The 22,552-nt window shown below is 48.8% G+C and overlaps 3 protein-coding genes across 11 annotated transcripts in view; 2 read left to right on the top strand and 1 right to left on the bottom strand.

Annotated features, from left to right (window-relative positions):
• DAP3 (death associated protein 3) overlaps positions 1-22,552 on the top strand; it is a 192,457-nt gene that overhangs the window by 56,648 nt on the left and 113,257 nt on the right. The window lies entirely within an intron of this gene.
• On the top strand, positions 1,613-5,862 carry LOC717842 (protein misato homolog 1). Of its 9 annotated transcripts, none has more exons than XM_077943835.1 (14): positions 1,613-1,727; positions 1,820-1,955; positions 2,434-2,503; positions 2,609-2,684; positions 2,943-2,997; positions 3,134-3,221; positions 3,377-3,494; positions 3,580-3,714; positions 3,818-3,970; positions 4,249-4,380; positions 4,454-4,638; positions 4,866-4,970; positions 5,061-5,137; positions 5,466-5,862. In XM_077943835.1, the coding sequence occupies exons 1-14, from the start codon at positions 1,644-1,646 to the stop codon at positions 5,675-5,677; spliced, it is 1,626 nt and encodes a 541-aa protein (XP_077799961.1). In that variant the 5' UTR covers positions 1,613-1,643; the 3' UTR covers positions 5,678-5,862. The 9 variants fall into 9 exon arrangements, with proteins under 9 accessions (XP_077799961.1, XP_077799954.1, XP_077799944.1 ...); XM_077943828.1 differs by having other exon boundaries at positions 5,463-5,862; XM_077943818.1 differs by having other exon boundaries at positions 5,061-5,170; positions 5,463-5,862.
• YY1AP1 (YY1 associated protein 1) overlaps positions 5,258-22,552 on the bottom strand; it is a 76,021-nt gene continuing 58,726 nt past the window's right edge. Inside the window, 7 exon segments of the mRNA XM_077982570.1 lie at positions 5,258-6,285; positions 7,018-7,120; positions 7,211-7,838; positions 8,781-8,877; positions 10,639-10,782; positions 13,831-14,011; positions 16,734-16,818. Coding sequence (XP_077838696.1) covers positions 6,136-6,285; positions 7,018-7,120; positions 7,211-7,838; positions 8,781-8,877; positions 10,639-10,782; positions 13,831-14,011; positions 16,734-16,818 — 1,388 coding nt within the window. The 3' untranslated portion in view covers positions 5,258-6,135.

Here is a 22,552-nt window from a genome sequence, read left to right as displayed (position 1 = left end):
CTGGGCTGAAGCGATCCTCCCACCCTAGTCTCTGGTTAGGACTACAGATGTGGGCTGCCCAGCTAATTTTTTGAAAAATTCTTTTATTGAGAGGCTAGGGGGAAGGGGAGTCTCATTACTTTGTCCAGTCTAGCCTCAAATTCTCGAATTTCTGACTCAAGCGATCCTCCTGCCTCAGCCTCACCAAAATGTGGGAATACAGGCGTGAGCCTCGGCGCCCAACCAATATTTGCCTTATCTTTTTTTTTTTTTTTTTTTTTTTTTTTTTTGAGATGTAGTCTGGCTCTGTTGCCCAGGCGGGAGTGCAGTGGCGAGATCTCAGCTCACTGCAAGCTCCGCCTCCCAGGCTCATGCCATTCTCCTGCCTCAGCCTCCCGAGTAGTTGGGACTACAGGCGCCCGCCACCAAGCCCGGCTAATTGTTTGTATTTTTAGTAGAAATGGGGTTTCACCGTGTTAGCCAGGATGATCTCCATCTCCTGACCTCGTGCTCCGACCGCCTCGGCCTCCCAAAGTGCTGGGATTACAGGCGTGAGCCACTGTGCCTAGCCCTTTTTTTTTTTTTTTTTTTTTTTTCAGACGGAGGTTTGCTCTTGTCGCCCAGGATAGATTGCAGTGGCGCGATCTCGGCTCACTGCAACTTCCGCCTCCCAGGTTCAAAGGATTCCCTGACTCAGCCTCCTGAGTAGCTGAGAGTACAAGCGCCCGCCACCACGCCCCGCTAAATTTTTTGTGTTTTTAGTAGACACTGGGGTTTCATCATGTTGGCCAGGCTGGTCTCAACCTCCTGACCTCTGTTGATCCTCCCGCCTCGGCCTCCCAAACTGTTGGGATTACAGGCGTGAGCCACTGTGCCCGGCCCTTGCCTTCTTTCTAAATACACACAAGAATGTTAATCACAGCACCTAATAGCCCAAAATTGGAAACAATCCCAACAGCTATTATCAGCAGAATATATTCTTTCTTTAGAATAGTTTCATGGTGATGTATTCATACAATGGACTATTCCGCAGCGATGAAAATGAATTAGATATATGCAAAAATATGAATTACATAAACCATATTGAACAAAAGACACCAACAGATACAGACTCTATTTACATAAGGTATTAGATACCAGAGACAGATAAATACATGTAAATGATAGAGATATGATAGCTAGGCCAGTCCACAGGGTATTAGTCGTGATCCGCGTGACTTCTGAAGACATGAGAGGGCATGGGAGGCTTTAGGGGAGCTTCCGCTTTTCTGGAGAGGTTTTATTTTTGCCCGGGGAGCTATCAGCCAGCGGAGATCTGTGAGAAGGGATAAGACCTCAGGGAAAGTACGAGGAAGAGCGTTCCGCGGCCCGCGACCGGGCGGCCCCTTCAGCGGCCGAGGCAGCGCCCAGCCCGCTCCAACGTGGAGCAGAAGCAACGGCGTGGCCCGTGGACCCCGCCCCTCGCAGGCAACCACAGAGAAGCCGGACTGCGCCACGTCTCGGAAGAGGCAGGAATCGGCGAATCGTTTCTCCAATAGAAAAGGATGTGTTTGCGGACCAATAGGTCGCCGAGAATGACACCCGCCCACGCGCCTGCTAAGCCAATCGGCTAGGAGCAGCGAGCGGCGGGGCTGGGTCGCTGCGGTCCCTTGGAGCCGCGCAGTATGGCGGGCGGGGCCCGGGAAGTGCTCACCCTGCAGTTGGGACACTTTGCCGGTTTCGTGGGCGCGCACTGGTGGAACCAGCAGGTGAGGTCGGCCGGCAGCTGCCCGCGAGGAGCCCTTCGGGATCTACAGTCCCGACGTTCAGCCGGCCTGCCTCGTCCTCTCTGCTTCCCCAGGATGCTGCGCTGGGCCGAGCAACCGATGCCAAGGAGTCGCCGGGAGAGCTGTGCCCCGATGTCCTGTATCGTACGGGCCGGACGCTGCACGGCCAGGATACCTACACGCCGCGACTCATCCTCATGGATCTGAAGGGTGAGGTGGTGGCAGGGTCAGCCAGTGCCCTGTGTTTCCCTTCCGCGGGCCGAGCCCTTGCGCTGCCGTTATCTTCAAGACCCTCCCATCTTACTGAGCTCAAGGACTGGAGATGAGCTGAGCACAGCATGCCAGCACTCGAAGGGCCCACGATAGTTGCTCAAGAGCCATCTCCGGAATGGGCTTCTAGGCCCTGCAGACAGTGAGGACTTGAACCAGAGCACTCCTGTGGGACTGCTAGATCTGGTTTTTGCCCCCGGTCCCACAGCTAATGACTAAGCTGGAAACGGAAAGATGGAATCTAGATGCTCCTAGGCCAAGGTTTTTCCCCCAACTAGTGTATATCCCAGAAAGCTTGGAAGAGCCAAGTGCTGGAGAGATGGTGACAGCAGGTTGTCAGGTGATCAGAGGAAAGTTGGCTAGACGGGGAGGGTGCCCCAGGCTTTGACCTAACTTTGTCTCTGTTATTTCTGTACAGGTAGTTTGAGCTCCCTAAAAGAGGAAGGTGGACTCTACAGGGACAAACAGTTGGATGCTGCAATAGCATGGTGTGTAATTGATGTGTGGATAAGGGTGGGGAACATGTATGTACATAGAACGCAGGAGAACTCATCAGAGTGCGGTTTCTTTGATCAATCTCCAATCTCTTTCAGGCAGGGGAAGCTCACCACACACAAAGAGGAACTCTGTCCCAAGAACCCTTATCTCCAGGACTTTCTGAGTGCAGAGGTGAGGGCCTCTGCCCTGAACTTTTTAACCCAGTGCTACAACCCGAGGGCCTCCATAGGGGCAGGTAAAAGGGGATTTTAATCACTTTAAATGTCCTAGAATGATATTTTGGGAAAAAGCACTTCTTTTCCTAAGGACCACGACTCGGTGAACAGAAAGGAGGCTGTGCGGTGTGGCCAGCCAACTCAAGAAGGATGAACCAGCCTTTATCTCTAAACTGCCCGGAACTAAATGTAGATTTTTCTTCACCCCTCCCAGGGAGTGCTGAGTAGTGATGGTGTTTGGAGGGTCAAATCCATTCCCAATGGCAAAGGTGAGACTTCTCCAGATACTGATGGATGCGGGTCTGGGTAGAGCAGAAACATGGAAAAAGGTACATTTCCTCTGTTTGTCTTCAGGTTCCCCACCACTCACCACCGCTACAACTCCAAAACCACTTATCCCTACAGAGGCCAGCATCAGGGTCTGGTCAGACTTCCTCAGAGTCCATCTCCATCCCCGGAGCATCTGTATGATTCAGAAGTACAACCATGATGGGTATGGGGACCCCAGAGGCTGTGAGGCAAGAAACGTGGGTCCCCACCAATGCAGGATGAAGCTCTTGAGGCCATCTTCCCTGCCCTCCCCCAGGACAAGAGGTTGAGGAGCTGAGGGAAGAGATGTAAGTCTTGGATTGTGTTTACTTGTGGCAGGGAAGCAGGTCGGCTGGAAGCTTTTGGCCAAGGGGAAAGTGTCCTAAAGGAACCCAAGTACCAGGAAGAGCTGGAGGACAGGCTGCACTTCTACGTGGAGGAATGTGACTACTTGCAGGTAGCGGCGTGGCAACGTGCACTCCAGGGTAGAAGCTCTTCTCATCCTACTCCCTAACTATTTTTCATCACTCACCTCCGCTCAGGGCTTCCAGATCCTGTGTGACCTGCACGATGGCTTCTCTGGGGTAGGCGCGAAGGCGGCAGAGCTGCTACAAGATGAATATTCAGGGCGGGGAATAATAACGTGGGGCCTGCTACCTGGTCCGTACCATCGTGGGGTGAGTGGAACTTGGAGGAGTAAGCAGTCACACGGTGGGGAGGGAGAAATGAGAATCCCAGGGGGAGAGTTGCTTGATGCAAACTACTCTTTTTCTTCACCAGGAGGCCCAGAGAAACATCTATCGTCTATTAAACACAGCTTTTGGTCTCGTACACCTGGCTGCTCACAGCTCTCTCGTCTGTCCTTTGTCCTTGGGTGGGAGCCTGGGCCTGCGACCTGAGCCACCTGTCAACTTCCCTTACCTGCATTACGATGTAAGTCTCGGTGCTCGTTCTGACTGCAGCAGGCTACGGGGCCTCCTCATACTCCCAGTCAGCCGCTGTCTGTTACTGGCTCTGTTCCTGAGGCCCGAGCTTGAACTCAGCTGTGATATGGCCTCTCAGATCACACTGTCCTATGCCCTATGCTTGTCCAGCCAGAGGCCAGACATACCCCTGCTTTGTCCCCTGGATCTTTCTGGTGTTAATATTCTGCCTCCACACATTCTTTTCCAGGCCTGAGGCCAAGTGCCCCTCTTGGTGTCTTCTTACAGGCCACTCTGCCCTTCCACTGCAGTGCCATCCTGGCTACAGCCCTGGACACAGTCACTGTTCCTTATCGCCTGTGTTCCTCTCCAGTTTCCATGGTTCATCTGGCTGACATGCTGAGCTTCTGTGGGAAAAAGGTATGAAGCTTTGTGAGGGGTTGGGTCAGTGCTGAGAAAATGTCCTCTAACGTGTTCTCTTCCTTCTCTTTAGGTGGTGACAGCAGGAGCAACCATTCCTTTCCCCTTGGCTCCAGGCCAGTCCCTTCCTGATTCCCTGATGCAGTTTGGAGGAGCCACCCCATGGACCCCACTGTCTGCATGTGGGGAGCCTTCTGGAACACGTTGCTTTGCCCAGTCAGTGGTGCTGAGGGGTATAGACAGAGCATGCCACACGAGGTGAGAGCTGTTGGTCCTTAGGAACCCTTGTCAGATTTTTGTTTCATATCCTTTTCCCCCTAATTTCTCTGGGACATTCTAATGATATTGTTCCCTCCCCACCCCTTAAAAAGGAAGCAAAAAGAAATTTTTTTTTGGATCCAGCTGATGGCCTGAAAACATAAGAATTCTTAGTTTCTTATTCATGCTGCCACAGCCTAATGGTGGTTTTGGCTTTGTTCTGGCAGCCAGCTCACCCCAGGGACACCTCCACCCTCCTCCCTTCACACATGTACCACTGGGGAAGAAGTCTTGGCTCAGTATTTACAACAGCAGCAGCCTAGAGTCATGAGGTCAGTGTAACGGTTGCTCCTGCCCTTCTTGCCAACCTCAACCCTCCTGTGACTTCTTACGCGCTTAGCGTCTGTTCTCTGCCCCCACAGTTCTTCCCATCTGCTGCTGACTCCCTACAGGGTGGCTCCTCCTTACCCCCACCTCTTCTCAAGCTGCAGTCCACAGGGTATGGTTCTGGATGGTTCCCCCAAGGGAGCAGGTATGTAGGAGGTAAAGAAAACTGAGATTTCAAGTATGGGCGAGTTTTTACTATCTCCGTTCCTGGATTAAAAGTGCTGAAAAAGTCCACAGTTAAACATTCTTTTATTCACCCTATGGCTCCCAAGAAAAGCATTCTTCTTCTGGAGTACTGGTGTACTAAGGGGACAGTACACCAAATTTGTTGAGTTTACAATCAAGTCTACTAAGGTTGGACTTCCTTATCGGTTTGATAGAGTCCCAGGGCAGAATAATCATCCATCTACAGGTCTCTCTTTCCTCTCCCTCCTCAGCAGTGGAGAGCATCCCAGTGTTTGGGGCACTGTGTTCCTCTTCGTCCCTGCACCAGACCCTGGAAGCCTTGGCCAGAGACCTCACCAAACTCGACTTGAGGCGCTGGGCCAGCTTCATGGATGCTGGAGTGGAGCACGATGACGTAGCAGAGCTCCTGCAGGAGCTACAAAGCCTGGCCCAGTGCTACCACGCTGGTGACAGCCTCGTGGACTAACGTTCCCAGTGTGGGAGAGAGGAGCTAGTGTGCAATAAACACAGCTGGATGCAGGAGCCCAGTGTCTTCGTGCAGAGGAGCTCAATGTTGCAGGACTAGCTACACCAACATATGCACTTTTTACATTTAGAAACACTGTGATTAGACCACAGAACAATAAATATGTGCCATCAGACCAAAAAAAAGTAGAGAAAGGAGCTGAGCTCCACTCTCACTCGATGCTATTTACAGAGGAGATCTGTAAGGTCTTCATAAAAGACCTTGAATGGTGCCTAGGATGGCAGAGCCCCTGGGTCCTACTCCATCCTCCAGCCTTTGTCCTCGTCCTGGGCTCCTCTCCCGGTCTGTAAACTGGGCGCAAGGACTGTACAAGCAGAGTACAACTACCCTCCTGCCTAATGACAGGGCACCTGCTGGGTTTGGTCCTGTGTAGATGATACCCAAGTATTCCCAGAGTCTCATTCATCCAGCTCCTCTTCAGACAGAAGGTCCCCATGGTCAGACAGCTGGTCTGCATTGCTGGTACTGGTTGCATCATCCTCATCCTCAGAGCTGGCTTCACAGGCAGTGTGGAAGAGCTGCATGAGTTCTCGAAAACGGTGGGAGACCTAAGAAAGGCGAAGGGCTGTATTCGCTGATCCTTAGTAACATGTTAACATTTATGAAGCACTATATATTGATTTGCAAAATCTTTTATGTATTCAACACAGCAAGGTTGGGAGAGCTATGTCATTATAGCTAAGGAAACTCAAGAGGCTAAATGTTTTGTCCAAAGTCACACGCCTCCTAAAAACAGAATGGCCGGCACGGTGGCTCACACCTGTAATCCCAGCACTTTGGGAGGCCGAGGCAGGCGGATCACTTGAGGTCAGGAGTTTGAGACCAGCCTGGCCAACATGGTGAAACCGTGTCTCTACTAAAAATACAAAAATTGGTCGGGTGGCGGGCGCCTGTAATCCCAGCTATTTGGGAGGCTGAGGCAGGAGAATTGCTTGGACCCGGGAGGCAGAGGTTGCAGTGAGCTGAGATCATGCCAGCACTCCAGCCTGGGCGACAGAGCAGGACTCCGGCTCAAAAAAAAAAAAAAAAAAAAAAAAAAGAAAAGAAAAAGCTAGAATGGAAACTGGGGCTTCCACAGGAAGGACAAAATGCAGTCAGTGTCCTTTCTCCTGTCCTAGAACCACTACCACCCTGATGAGTCAAGCCTTTCCTTAGATCAGACCTTTACAAAAACCACTTACTGTCTTGGATGTGAAAGCTCCTTCTTTGGCCTTTCTATCTCTTTGTTGGCCACCTTGTCCTCTTTTTACTGGGTCTTCTCCACCCCCACTCCCACTTACCTCAGCAGGTGTCTTATTTCCCAGCTGCTGGGAGATGATGCTGAAGGTCTGTGGCTGTGCCCCTTGCTCCTGGCACATGGTGAGGATCACACGGTCAGCTTCCCTGTAACCCAGGTATCATGATTAACCCTAGGGAGCCACATGGATGTGGTCTATGCTCTTTTCCAAACACACGTCATCCACCCTTACCTACCTTGTCCACAGGACAACCTTTTCCCCAGTGGAGCTGACCTTGCTGTTGTTGGCACACACTGTAGCTTCTGTGGCCTTTGGCTGCTGCTCCCCCTCTGGACCCTTGCCCTGTGTTCCACTGTCTTTAGACAAACCCCCTCTAGGGGCTTTGGGAGAAGTCTCTGACGTGTCAATTCCTGATGGAGATTCATGGACAGGGGATGTCCTGTCTCTTGTCTTCACCCTACCTCTGCTTGAGGGCAGCCATCTCTCTTGAGTGTCTGGTTTCCCGGACACATGTCTTCTCCCTGCATCTCTGGTCTTTGAGGAAACAGGACTCAGGAAGGAAGCATGGGGTTCCACGGTACCAGGCAATTGCTCAGTTTCTGATGCATCCCAGACCAGCATCAAAGCCTCTGACTCACCCACTGCCTTTTGGCCCTCCCTCTCTTTCTGAAGTCTGGGGGATGCCTTGGGGCAGGAGAGAACCTCAGGCCCAACCTGGTTTCTCTTAACAGTGTACAGTACAGCTCCAGTTTTGGGGGGAAATTGAGGAGTCTCTGGTGAATGAGGTGGTGGGCCATCCAGGAGGAGCCGTTCTGTAAGAGTCACTTCTCGAGGGGACGGCAAAGTGCCCCCCACTGGCAATCCTGCTTAGGAGGAAAATAAGGATCTCAGGGCACTGTCAGGATCAAGATGCACCTAAGCACGAGAAATTACCACAGGTCACTGTGGCCAGGTACTGTGCAAAAATTCCAATACAAAAGAGGGCCGGGCATGGTGGCTCACACCTATAATGCCTGCACTTTGGGAAGCCAAAGTGGTGGGATCGCTTGAGGCCAGGAGTTTGAGACTAGCCTGGGCAATATGGTGAGATCCCATCACTACAAAAATTATAAATAATAAAAGAGTTGGGTGGAGGTGGGGGGGCAAAGTGTCACTTATGCAAAGATATAAAGTCCTACTGCCAAAGCTGAGAATGGCCCAGTCTTTACGATGTAGATTATAGTAGATTTGGAGATGGGGGAAGGGTTTTAGGAATAGAAACACAAGACAATGTTGAATCGCATGAAATTTGTAGCAGTCTTTTTTTTTTTAGACGGATTTTTGCTCTTGTTGCCCAGGCTGGAGTACAGTGGTGTGATCTCAGCTGACTGCAACCACCACCTCCGGGGTTCAAGGGATTCTCCTGCCTCAGCCTCCTGAGTAGATGGGATTATAGGCTTCTACCACCAGGCCCAGCTAATTTTTTTTTTTTTTTTGTATTTTTAGTAGAGACAGAGTTTCACCATGTTGGCCAGGCTGGTCTTGAACTCCTGACCTCAGGTAATCCACCCATCTCGGCCTCCCAAAGTGTTGGGATTACAGGCGTGAGCCACCGCCCCCAGCCACGCACTCTTAATTCTGCAAGAGGAGTGAGGCCATAGGACAGAAAAAGCCTGAACAGGAGAAGGGCTTCCTATGGGTACATCAGTGAAAGAGGTGGTATATCCATCCCTGTAAAGGCTATTTATCCAGGCTCATGGAGGTTCCTGTCTGGAGTACAGGAGAATGAGACAGGAACAGAAGGGCTGGGTTGGCAGATCACTCACCGGAAAAAGGCATCTCTCCCTTTCTGGTGGTCCTGACAGTCCCGCTCTGGGTGGCCTCATGGGGCTCCTTGCTCTTGTAGGATTTGCTGTCACAGACCTGCAGAGATGGTCTTCTGGGTCAAAGGTGTCCTGACCGCCTATGTCTTCGGGGCACACCAAAGGAAGAAGCCCTGCCTGATGCTCACCAAGTCAACCCACATGCATGTCTGCTCCAACAATTTTTTTTGTTTTTTTTGAGACAGAGTCTTGCTCTGTTGCCCACACTGGAGTGCAGTGGCGCCATCTCAGCTCACTGCAAGCTCTGCCTCCCAGGTTCACGCCATTCTCCTGCCTCAGCCTCCCGAGTAGCTGGGACTACAGATGCTCGCCACCTCGTCCGGCTATTTTTTTTTTGTATTTTTTTTAGTAGAGATGGGGTTTCACCGTGTTAGCCAGGATGGTCTCGATCTCCTGACCTCGTGATCTGCCTGCATCGGCCTCCCAAAGTGCTGGGATTACAGGCATGAGCCACCGCACCCAGCCAACAATTTTGTTTTTTTAAGAGACAGGGTTTCAATTGGGTGCAGTGGTACATACCTGTAAACCCAGCTACTTGGGAGTCTGAGGTGTGAGGATCACTTGAGCCCAAGGGTTCAAGATCAGCCTGGGCAACATAGTGAGACCCTGTCTCAAAACAACAACAACAACAAAAACAGGCCAGGTGTGGTGGCTCACACCTGTAATCCCAGTACTTTGGAGGCCGAGGGCGGGGATCACTTGAGGTCAGGGATTCCAGACTAGCCTAGCCACCATGGTGAAACCCCATCTCTACTAAAAATACAAAAATTAGTGGAATGTTATGGTGGGGGCCTGTATTCTCAGTTACTTGGGAAGCTGAGGCTCAAGAATTACTTGAACCCAGGAGGCAGAGGTTACAGTGAGCTGAGATTGTGCCACTGCACTCCAGGCTGGACAAAAGTGAGACTCCATCTCAAAAATAAAAAAAGAGAGAGACAAGGTCTCACAGATAACAGAGATTATCTTGCTCAGGTTGGAGTGCAGTGGCTATTTACACAGGCATGACCGTAGTGGTACACTATATCCTCAGACTGCTGGGCTCAAGTAATGATCTTCTGGCGCGAGCCTCTTGAGTGCCCCTTTGCCCAGCTACTGCTCCAAATATTTTATTTTGATTGATTTTTTGAGATGGAGTTTCGCTTATGTTGCCCAGGCTGGAGTGCAACAGTGCGATCTCTACTCACCACAACCTCCGCCTCCCAGGTTCAAGCGATTTTCCTGCTTCAGCCTCCTGCATAGCTGGGATTACAGACATGCGCCGCCACGCCCAGCTAATTTTGTATTTTCAGTAGAAACGGGATTTCTCCATGTTGTTCAGGCTGGTCTCCAACTCCCAACCTCAGGTGATCTGCCTGCCTCAGCCTCCCAAAGTGTTTACATTACAGGTGTGAGCCACCATGTCTAGCCAGGGGAAGGGTACTAATATTAGATATGACTCCTAATGATTCCACTCTCCACTCCGCCCTACTGGTCTCCAGCTAGGGCACTACCCCAAGCAGAGCAAGGAGGTAAGGCCCCTCCCATGTCCCAGAACCTCCTTCCTTGAGCATCCCTTCCAGGACATCCATGGCATTCCTGAGCCTGTGAAGATTAGACAGGCTCTGGTTTCAGGTAGCAATCCCTCCCTACCCCAATGCTTTATGCTTTGGGTAAGCCTAAAAAGTCCTTGCCTTGTTCATCTCCTCCAGGAAGCCCATGACATTCCAGAGGCAAAAAGGTATGGAGTAGGTTGGGGAAAGAGACAAGGGAAAGGCCTAAGGCCCAGAAGACAATAGGAAGAAAGCAGGACAAGAAAGAATACCTCGGTGATCTCCTGCGGAAGGCAGTCTGCACAGCCCTGGAGGACCTTGATAATCATCTGGTGGTGTGAGGGGTTCTCTGCAAAGCAAATCTCCAGCTGCCGAAGGAACTTGCGGCTCTTCTCAAAAGCCTGCTGCTCCTCAAACTACCAGAGTGCAAAGTGGACAAAAGAGGAGTCACAATACAGCTAGAGCAGGACTTGAGGGTTCTAAGGATAAGAACTAGTGGACCAGGACACAAGAGATGACAGAATCCTGGTTTAAAATTCTAGTTTACAACTATGAGATCTAATTTAAAACCCTAACCTCCATCCACCTTGGGCCACTGGTGGGTAGCCACCCAAAGCAATTAAGATGTGAGCAACAGCTTCAAGAGATGTACATATTTCATGTTGTTTGCTATATTATGGATGTGAAATGAGACACCCAAACTCATGTACTACTTTAGAGCTTACATTACAAAGAATTTTCAGGCCTTGCAAGGTGGCTCATGCCTGTAATCCCACCACTTGGGAGGCCAAGGCAGGAGGATCGTTTAAAGCCAGGAGTTTGGGCTGGTGCGGTGGCTCATGCCTGTAATCAGAGCACTTTGAGAGGCCAAGGTAGGTGGATCATGAGGTCAGCAGTTCGAGACCAGTCTGGCCAAGATGGTGAAACCCCATCTCTGCTATAAAATACAAAAAAATTAGCTGGGCGCAGTGGCAGGCACCTGTAATCCCAGCTACTCAGGAGGCTAGGGCAGGAGAATCACTTGAACCCGGGAGGTGCAGGTTGCAGTGAGCTGAGATTGCACCACTGCACTTTAGCCTGGGTGAGAATGGAAGACTCCATCTAAAAAAAAAAAAAAAAAAAAAAAAAGCCAAGCGTTCAAGACCAGCCTGGGCAACATAGTGAGACTCCATCTCTACAAAAAACTTAAAAATTAGGCAGATGTTGTGGTGTGCACCTCCAGCCCTAGCTATTTGGGAGGCTGAGTCAAGAGGATCCCTGGGACCTGTATTGCCCAGGCTGGTCTCAAACTCCTGGCTACAAGGGATTCTCCCACCTCAGCCGCCTGAAGTGCTAGGATTACAGGTGTGAGCCACTGTGCATGGCCGAGACATTGTCTCTCTTTTTTTTGGAGTGGGGGAGGGGACAAGGTCTTGAGCTTGTCACCCAGGCTGGAATGTTAGTGGAGCAATCATGGCTCAGTGAAGCCTCAACCTCCCAGGCTCAAGCAGTCCTCCCACCTCAGCCTCCCAAGTAGCTGGGACCACAGGTGTCCACCCCCACACTCAGCTAATCTTTTTATTTTTTGTAGAGGTGAGGTTTTGCTATGTTGTCCAGGCTGGCCTCGAAACCCTGAGCTCAAGCCATCCATTGGCCTTGGCCTCCCAAAATGCTGGGATTACAAGTGTGAGCCAAAATACCTGGCCAACATTATCTCTTTATTTTTATTTTTATTTTTTTTATTTTTTATTTTTTATTTTATTTATTTATTTTTTTTGAGACGGAGCCTTGCTCTGTCGCCCAGGCTGGAGTGCAGTGGCCGGATCTCAGCTCACTGCAAGCTCTGCCTCCCGGGTTCACACCATTCTCCTGCCTCAGCCTCCCGAGTAGCTGGGACTACAGGCGCCCGCCACCTCGCCCGGCTAGTTTTTTGTATTTTTTTAGTAGAGACGGGGTTTCACCGTGTTATTAGCCAGGATGGTCTCGATCTCCTGACCTCGTGATCCGCCCTTCTCGGCCTCCCAAAGTGCTGGGATTACAGGCTTGAGCCACCGCGCCCGGCCCTTATTTTGTTATTTTTTATTTTATTTTTTTGAGATGGACTCTCACTCTATCGCCCAGGCTGGGGTACAATGGCACAATCTTGGCTCACTGCAACCTCTGCCTCTCCAGCTCAAGCGATTCTCCTGCCTGAGCCCCCCTAGTAGCTGGGATTACAGGCACACGCAACCATGCCTGGCTAGTTTTTGTATTTTTAGTAGAGACAGGGTTTTACCATGTTGGCCAGGCTAGTCTCGAACTCCTGACCTCAGGTTATCCACCCACCTTGGCCTTCCAAAATGCTGGGATTACAGGCATCAACCACCGTGCCTGGCCTATTTTTTGATTTTTTATTTTAAGGTGGAGCTGATCTTGGCTCACTGCAACCTCCACCTCCCAGGTTCAAGCAATTCTCCTGCCTCGGCCTCCCAAGTAGCTGGGATTACAGGCACCCACCACCATGCTGATGTAATTAATTATCTCTTTTTTTTTTTTCTGAGACAGAGTCTCGCTCTGTCACCCAGCCTGGAGTGCAGTGGCAGTCTTGGCTCACTGCAACCTCCACTGGGTTCAAGTGATTCTTCTGCCTCAGCCTCCTGAGTAACTGGGATTACAGGCATGCTCCAACACACTTAGCTAAGTTTGTATTTTTAGTAGAGATGGGGTTTCACCATGTTGGCCAAACTGGTCTTGAACTCCTGACCTCAAGTGATCCACCTGCCTCAGCCTCCCAAAGTCCTGGGATTACGGACATGAGCCACTGTGACTGGTCCTTACAGGTTTAAAACTCTTGATATTATGAAATAGAATTTCAGAGTACCATAAGTCATTTGTTTTGCCAAAAGGATGACTCAAAAATTTGAAAAAGCAAAATGCTTTGATTAGCCTTTACTATTACATAAAAATCCTGTTCAAGAGAGAAAGCCAAATTTTACCCTTCCATAAGTTTGCTATTAATGTTAACCCCAATTTTAATGAAATCCTATACACAATTCTATTTACTCTTTTTTTTTTCTTTTGCATTGGCAAGACTTATTAAAGTGAAAGCGAAAGTGAAAGTAAAGCTTCCATGGTGGAAGAGGACCCAGAAGCATTGCCATTTTTGGCTTGGGTGTCTTATGCTTATATCGCCTTATGACCCCTCCCCTTTTTCTCTTTATGTCATATAGAATTAGCTTATTTTCTGTCCGCTTGTAGGTTGGCAGGCGTGATTGGTTAAAAACATCAGGCTACAGCTAGAGCTTAAACTCCCTGTATGATTGGTTGAAGGTTCAATCCCTTAGCTTGCAGCTATGACTTATTTTGGCTTAGGGGAAAGTTCCCTTAGGGAAGTCCTTATTGACACAGGAAGTCCAGCCAACTTAGCCACTTAATCCCTCAGTCTCGCCTCTCAAAAGGAAAGCCCAAGTGCTATTGGGAAGTTGGGCGACAATCATTCTAGCTACTTCCTGCTGACTGGGGCATAGAAGGGGCTCTGCAGTTGAGGCTTCCTCGGGAGGGGAGTCTTTGGTGTCATGGTGCGAGAACAGGTTGGTGGGTCGGTCTGGGGGTTCTCGATAGTAGGTGCTAGTGGTGGTCATTTGGGGCTCCATTTGTAGAATCATTTGCAGTTTCATGGATTCTATTCTGGAAGAGACAAATTTTACAAGGAGGTTAAAAATGCAGGGTGCAAAGATAAGCAACATCACAATAGCCACCAAGGGTCCCAAGAAGGGGAGAAGCCAGGGCATCCATTGGTTGGCAATATTCCAAGGTCCTGTGTCTTGGAGCTCTTTTTTTTTTTTTTTTTTTGAGACGGAGTCTCACGCTGTTGCCCAGGCTGGAGTGCAGTGGCGCAATCTCGGCTCACTGCAAGCTCCGCCTCCTCGGTTCACGCCATTCTCCTGCCTCAGCCTCCTGAGTAGCTAGGACTACAGGCGCCCGCCACCGCGCCCGGCTAATTTTTTGTATTTTTAGTAGAGACGGGGTTTCACTGTGGTCTCGATCTCCTGACCTTGTGATCCGCCCGCCTCGGCCTCCCAAAGTGCTGGGATTACAGGCTTGAGCCACCGCGCCCGGCCTGTCTTGGAGCTCTTGTGGCCAGCACTGTATCCGGTCTCAAAGCTCCTTAACCTTTTTGGTGACAATTCTGGATTGATTAATGAAATAGCAACACTCTTTTTCTAGAATAAGACAGGTCCCACCTCTTTCAGCTGTTAATAAATTTAAGGCTTTCCAATTTTGGAGGGCTACTGCTGCTAAAGAGTTAGGCTAGCTTTGTAAGGTGACCAGCAAATCTGCGACTTGTTCCATGTCATCATTTAACTCGTGATAATTTGTAATATATTGGGGTGATCAGACCCAACACCAGGCCATGGGGGCTAGGAAGTCTGGCAGAGTCAAAGGAATAAGACAAGACAAGAGTGCAAAAAGTGGGACCAGGGGGCCAATGCTAGTATCGAGGCTGTGAAGGCCCCGAGCTCTTGAAGCCCACACTATTTATTGGTGATCAAACAAAGAAGCAGGTGGTGAGGATGTGGGGGTTGAAAGAAAGCGGTGTATCAAGCACATCATCTACAGCTGTGATGGTTTAGCATTTTCTTTGAAACATATGGAACATGTTCTGCTACTTGAGATAATGGGGAACATGTTCTTCTAGTTTAAGATACAATCGATCTATGAGCCTGGGAGGGCTAGAAGCAAGGAGCCAGCATGTCTAGACACATTCCAGAGGCCATGAGGGGTTTTATGCCCTGAGCCCCGGATTCCATCCAAGCCACAAGGGGTTTTATGCCCTGGGCTTAGAGTGTGGTGCAGCAGGGCAGCTTTCCACTCTTTGGCACAGAGCTTGGTGTTCCAAAGGCCATGAGGGGTTTTAGACCCTGGACCCCGGACATGTTCCAAGACTCTTTTACATTATGTCAGGCATGCAAGTCCTGCCTCAGTGTTTTTCCCAACACTCCACTTTTCCCCAACAGTAATAGAATTGGGTGGAGGTGGTAAAGCCTCCAATGACAGTTCCTAGTCCTCCTAGTATCTCAGCCCCAAAAATGAATGGCAGGACAGTCGAGGTATGCTGAGATGACAGATCTTTAAAGGCAAATTTTTGACAGATCTTTAAAGGCAAATAAAAATTGCAAGTTAGGATGCAGAGGGATGCAGAAGAAAGTGTTCATAAGATCTAGAACTTTAAACCATTCTGCTTCCTCTATTATCTGGGAGAGTGGAGTATAAGGATTAGGTACAACTGGATTGTTGGAAACAAGCCTCCCAAAATCTGGCCATAAACTGGCCATAAACAAAATCTCTGCAGCACTGTGACATGTTCATGATGGCCATAAAACCCACACTGGAAGGTTGTGGGTTTACCGGAAGGAGGGCAAGGAACACCTGGCCCGCCCAGGGCAGAAAACCACTTAAAGGCCTTCTTAAGCCACAAACAATAGCATGAGCAAAATGTGCCATAAGGACATGCTCCTGCTGCAATTAACTAGCCCAACCTATTCCTTTAATTTGGCCCATCACTTCGCTTCCCAGAAGGGATACTTTTAGTTAATTTAATATCTATAGAAACAATGCTAATGAGTGGCTTCCTGTTAATAAATACATGGGTAAATCTCTGTTCGGGGCTCTCAGCTCTGAAGGCTGTCAGACCCCTGATTTCCCACTTCACACCTCTATATTTCTGTGTGTGTGTCTTTAATTCCTCTAGCGCTGCTGGGTTGGGGCGTCCCGGACCCAGCTGGTCTCAGCACTGGATACAGAGGAACAACTGCCTCAGTGATAATTCTGAGGTCTTGCACTAACCTCCATTGTCCATTGGGTTTTTGTATGCCTAGAATGGGACTGTTGCCTGGACTGTTGCATGGTTTTACTAATCTCTGTGCTTTTAGGTCTTTGACAATCATTTGTAACCCTTATTGGGCTTCTGGTCAGAGCGGGTATGGATTTGATAAGGAAAGGAAGTAGGATCCTTTAATTTAACTTAAACTGGACAAGCATTTTTTGCTTGTCTGTATTGCTCTTCCTCTGCCCAGACTTCAGGATTAACTCCCTCTTTAAGTAGGTCAGCAAACAGGTATTCCTTCTCCTATATTCCAGTATATGATGGCCCCTGCTTTAGTTAACATGTTCCTCCCTAGTAAAGGAGTAGGGCTCTCAGGCATAATAAGAAAGGCATATGAGAAAAATAAGGTTCCCCAGTCACTACTTAGGGGGTGGGAGAAATACCTAGTGACTGGCTGTCCTAGGACCCCTTTGATGTGAAAGACCTGGAGGATAGTTGTCCAGGACAGAAGAGTAAAACTGAGAAGGCCACACCAGTGTCCAGGAGGAAGTCAGTTTCCTGGTCCTCAATGGTTAAGCTTACCTGGGGCTCTTTGACGGTGATGGCATGGGCTGGTGCCTGCCCTGGGCACTCTCAATCCTGTTGTTGGACCATCTGGTAGTGGCCTCTGGCCCAGAGGACGTTCACCCTTGGGGGCAGTGTGCCTTCCAGTGATCTCCCTGGCACAAAGGACGTGGACAAAGGGGCAGCTTATTGTTGTTTGGGCAGTCCTTTTTGAAGTGACCCTGTAAGCCACACTGATAACAAGCCCTGTTAGGCAGGTTGCCTGCCCAGCCTTTCTTTCTTTCAGAGCCACTAAAGTTCGTCTGCCTGAGGGCCATGACTAGGGCAGTGGCCTTTTTCTTGTCTCAGTCTCATTCAGCCTGCTCCTCCTGATCCCTATTATAAAACAACAAAGTTGCCAAAGTCAATAGAGTTTCCGAATTTTGCTCGGGGCCCAGGACAGACTTTCGAAGTTTTTTTCTAATGTCTGCAGCTGACTGAGTGATAAACTTATCCTTTACAATTATTTGGCCTTCAATAGAGTCAGTTGACAAAGAGGTATGCTTTCTTAATGCCTCTCTTAGTCTCTCTAAAAATGCCATAGGGTTTTCTTCCTTTCCCTGCGTTATGGTGGACATCATTGAATAATTTATTGGCTTTTTTCTGGTCTTTCTTAATCCCTCTAGTATACAAGTCAATAAATGCCTGCGACTCCAGTCTCCATGCTCCAAATCAAGGTCCCAATGGGGATCCACACTGGGAACTACCTGTTGGTCTGTGGTGAATTGTTCCCTTTCTGCTGATGTCATTTTATCACTTACCTGGCTTAGGTACCAGATACCCCCAAACTCCCAGGCCGCAGCTAAGGCAGGTCTTTTTCGTTGGTAGTTAATGTTTGACGTAACAATAACATAATATCTCTCCATGCTAAATCAAAAGATTGTCCTAATCCCTATAAGACGTCTATGTATCCATCAGGATTATCTGAGAATTTTCCTAGGTCCAGTTTGATCTGTTTTAAGCCTGAGAAGGAAAAGGGGACATGTACTCATGCTGAGCCAAAGTCTCCTCCTCTTCCCACGGCTTGGAGGGGCACAATCAAGGGCCATTGGTGCCTTTCGGTTCCTTGGCCATCTTTTTGTCTGGCTCCTTTTGGGTCGATAAGGCCAAAGGAGAGTCCTTACTAGTGGGACGGGGAACCGTGGGGAGACCTGGGTATGGGGATAGGCTTTGAGGACCCCCAGTAGGATGTAAATTACATTTTTTACATGATTGTGGGTTATCCCTTAGTGAGAAAAAAAACCTGTACATGTGGCACTTCACTCCATTTGCCCTCTTGTTTACAAAAGAGATCTAGCTGTAGGATGGTATTATATACAGATCCTGACCTCGTGATGTGCCCACCTTGGCCTCCCAAAGTGCTGGGATTACAGGCGTGAGCCACTGCACCCGGCCAAGTGTTGCCCAATTCTATTCAATCTTAATCAGTTTGACCATGAGGTGAGATTTTCATGAACCTTTCATAACCTTTTACAAATCTTGCTAAAGAGGAGAGCAGCATCTTAAGAAAACCTTGTTGTGCTTTTTTAAATCTTTTTCTTATTTTTTTTTTTTTTTGAGATGGAGTTTCACTCTTTCTGCCTTTGATCTTCCAGATAGTGCCTAGGGTACAGGTTATGAGGGACAGGTCCCGTATAAGTATATTGATACCCATTTGCATAAGAATAAGCCTGGGGGCACCATGGGCAAAGGTCTTTGGATTACCTCCCCACTCGACTTAGGCTCTTAGCCAAAAGATTCTTAGACTCAGGGGTAGGAAAGATCCTAAAGTATAGGGCCTCAAGAAAGTCTTCTCTGAGGACGTTAGGACCCAGGAGGCATGGGTCAGAAAAGGCAGGGAATGCATGCATGGGTGGCTGTGCAGTAGAGGCTTCTCACCATGCCATGATCTAAACTGGGTCAGTGCCAGGAGTTTGGGACAACAGTTTTCTGCCTCTAGCCAGCCCTTGGCTTTTCCCAGGAAAGGCAGAGAAAGGTGAACCTGGTTCCAGGCAAACCAGCGCTCCCAGCCCAGAGGGCCAGGGGTCGTTAGAGAGCCCTTTCCCGGAAAGCCTCACACCCATGTCTTAAGTCTGGTGGCTGCACTTGTCACTTTTTTTTTGAGACAGACTCTTGCTCTGTAGCCCAGGCTGGAGTACCTGGCGCAATCTTGACTCACTACAAGCTCCGCCTCCCAGGTTCCCGCCAATCTCCTGCCTCAGCCTCCCGAGTACCTACAGGTGCCCGCCACCACGCCCAGCTAATTTTTTTGTATTTTTAAGAGATGGGGTTTCACTGTGTTAGCCAGGATGGTCTCGATCTCCTGACCTCATGATCCACCCGCCTCGGCCTCCCACAGTGCTGGGATTATAGGCGTGAGCCACCGTGCATGGCCGCTTGTCACATTTAAATGGCTGACAGGTGCCTGGTGTTTTCCTCCAATTTCTAGCCAGAAGATAGAACAGAACAGCAAGCAAAAGGGGTCCAATGTTACTGCTTTGGAGAAATCCTGGAAGGGTCCCTGGGAATGAGACGCGAAGTCTTCTCCTAATCAAAGGTCTTTTCTCGACTGAAGGGTTCGTGGTTTCACGGGCTTCAAGGAATGAAGCCATGGGTGAGTGTTACAGCTCCATCAGAGAAACACACGGACCCAAAGAGTGTGTGATGGCAAGATTTATTAAAGTGAAAGTGAAAGTAAAGTGAAAGCAAAAGTAAAGCTTCCACACAGTGATATTTCTTTTTTTTTTTTTTTTTTTTTTTTTTTTGAGACGGAGTCTTGCTCTGCCGCCCAGGCTGGGGTGCAGTGGCCGGATCTCAGCTCACTGCAAGCTCCGCCTCCCAGGTTTACGCCATTCTCCTGCCTCAGCCTCCCGAGTAGCTGGGACTACAGGCGCCCGCCACCTCACCCGGCTACTTTTTTGTATTTTTTAGTAGAGACGGGGTTTCACCGTGTTAGCCAGTATGGTCTCGATCTCCTGACCTCGTGATCCGCCCGTCTCGGCCTCCCAAAGTGCTGGGATTACAGGCTTGAGCCACCGCGCCCGGCCGCTTCCACACAGTGAAAGGGGACCCAGAAGGGTTGCCCAATTCTTTTTTTTTTTTTTTTGAGATGGAGTCTCACTCTGTCATCTAGGCTGGATGGAGTGCAGTGGCACGATTTAGGTTCACTGCAAGCTCTGCCTCCTGGGTTCACGCCATTCTCCTGCCTCAGTCTCCCAAGTAACTAGGTGCCCGTCACCACGACCTGCTAATTTTTTGTATTTTTAGTAGAGACGGGGTTTCACTGTGTTAACCAGGATGGTCTCGATCTCCCGACCTCGTGATCCGCCCGCCTTGGCCTCCCAATGTGCTGGGATTACAGGCATGAGCCACTGCGCCCAGCCAAGGGTTGCCCAATTCTATTCAATCTTAATCAGTTTGACCATGGGGTCAGATTTTCATGAACCTTTCATAACCCTTTACAAATCTTGCTAAAGAGGAGAGTAGCATCTTAAGAAAACCTTGTGCTTTTTTTTTTTTTTTTTTTTTTTGAGACAGAGTTTCACTCTTGTTGCCCAGGCTGGAGTGCAATGGCACGATCTAGGCTCACCACATCCTCCGCCTACAGGGTTAAAGCGATTCTCCTGCCTCAGCCTCCTGGATAGCTGGAATTACAGGCATGTGCAACCACACCCGCCTAATTTTTTGTATTTTTAGTAGAGATGGGGTTTCTCTATGCTTGTCAGGTCGGTCTTGAACTCCCAACCTCAGGTGATCCACCCGCCTTTGCCCCCCAAAGTGCTGGGATTACAGGTGTTGCCACCGTGTGTGGCCATGTGCTTTTATTTCAATGCTCCATTTTCAGAAAATCCCTTTTGAATTTAGTCAATATGTTCACAGTTTCCTTTTGGAAGATTTTTACCATCTTTCCACATTTGCTTAAACTTTTTGCTTTATTTTATCTAATTTAAGACAATCCTTTATCCCTAGGCAAAATGTACATTTCCATGCCTTCTTATAATCTTTGACTAAAAAGACATTTTACTGTTCTTGCACACCTTGCATGTAAATCTATTTTCAGTAGTCTAAATTACATGTTATAATGGTAACTCTTGGCAATTTTAAACTTGAACGTAAAACCTGGTAAAGTTGTTTTAATTATGTGCTAGGTGCAGATAAAGTCTGACTCCTTCCAGCATAGTTAGGGGAATGGTTACTTCCATATGTCCCCAGGTCTTACCAATTGTAAAGCAGGCAAGTTTAAAGGCCAAAGAAGCAGTTTACAACCTTAGAACATTCAGCAAGCCTAGTATCTGACTTGCACTCCACATCTGTGGGCGTTACATCTGTGGGCGTTTCTCGTTAGGTGGAATGAGAGACTTGAGAAAAGAAATGACACACAGAGACAAAGTACAGAGAAAGAAAAAGTGGGCCCAGGGGACCGGTGCTCAGTATACAGAGGACCCACGCCGGCACTGGTCTCTGAGTTCTCTCAGTTACTGATCATTATCTTTACCATCTTAGAAAAAGGGAAGTGGCAGGATAATAGGATCATCATAGGGAGAAGGTCAGCAGTAAGACATATGAATAAAGATCTCTGTGACATGAATACGTTTAAGGAAAAGTGCTGTGCCTTGATATGCATATGCAAACATCTCCACAAACCTTTTTAGTGCATAAAGAGCAGCACTGCACTAGCAAGTCCTACCTTTCACCCTAAGGCGGTTTTCTCCCATCTTAGTAAATAGAACATACAATCGGGTTTTACACGGAGATGTTCCATTGCCCAGGGATGGGCAGGAGACAGATGCTTTTCTCTATCTCAACTGCCAAGAGGCCTTCTTTCCTCTTATATTAATCCTCCTCAGCACAGACCCTTCACGGGTGTCGGGCTGTGGGACGATCAGGTCTTTCCCTTCCCACGAGGCCATATTTCAGACTATCACACGGGGAGAAACCTTGGACAATACCTAGCTTTCCTAGGCAGAGGTCCCTGCGACCTTTGGCAGTGTACGTGTCCCTGGGTACTTGAGATTAAGAGAATGGTGATGACCTTTCACAAGCATACTGCCTTCGGGCACTTGTTTAACAAAGCACATCCTGCACAATCGAAAATCCGTTAAACCTTGAGTCACCACAGCACATGTCTCTTGCAAGGACAAGGTTGGGGGTAGGGTCACAGATTAACAGCATCTCAAATACAGAACAAAATGGAGTCTCTTATGTCTAATTCTTTCTATATAGACACAATAACAGGCTGATCTCTCTTTCTTTTCCCCACACTGCATAATTTAACCTGGTGAAACCCCGTCTCTACTAAAAAATAGAAAAAACTAGCCGGGCGAGGTGGCGGGCGCCTGTAGTCCCAGCTACTCGGGAAGCTGAGGCAGGAGAATGGTGTGAACCCGGGAGGTGGAGCTTGCAGTGAGCTGAGATCCGGCCACTGCACTCCAGCCTGGGTGACAGAGCGAGACTCCGTCTCAAAAAAAAAAAAATTAAAGTCACATGAACTGAAAGGTACCAAAGCCTTCATTATCCCTATAAAAATATTTAATCCAAGCACTTATCCTTCTTTAAGTCAATTAATTAGAGGGTTTTTTAATAGACATCACACACATAACTCATATAGGACTATATAGACAGAAAAAAGATCCAGCAGCTTGTGATGGAGCTTTTTAGGAACAGGGCTAGAAAAGCATGTCGTTTTGGAGCCTAATAAACATGCATAGTTGGGAGACAAAAACAGATTTTAAGCGGGATTCCAGGGGTTCCATGTGGAAAACAGGTATTTTTTTCTAAAATGGGATTTCTGGCATCTTGTCTGTTTTCCCAAAGAGTCC

The sequence above is a fragment of the Macaca mulatta genome, chromosome 1, assembly GCF_049350105.2.
Source record: "Macaca mulatta isolate MMU2019108-1 chromosome 1, T2T-MMU8v2.0, whole genome shotgun sequence".
Classification (NCBI taxonomy): Eukaryota; Metazoa; Chordata; class Mammalia; order Primates; family Cercopithecidae; genus Macaca; species Macaca mulatta.
This window is presented reverse-complemented; position numbering and strand designations above follow the sequence as displayed.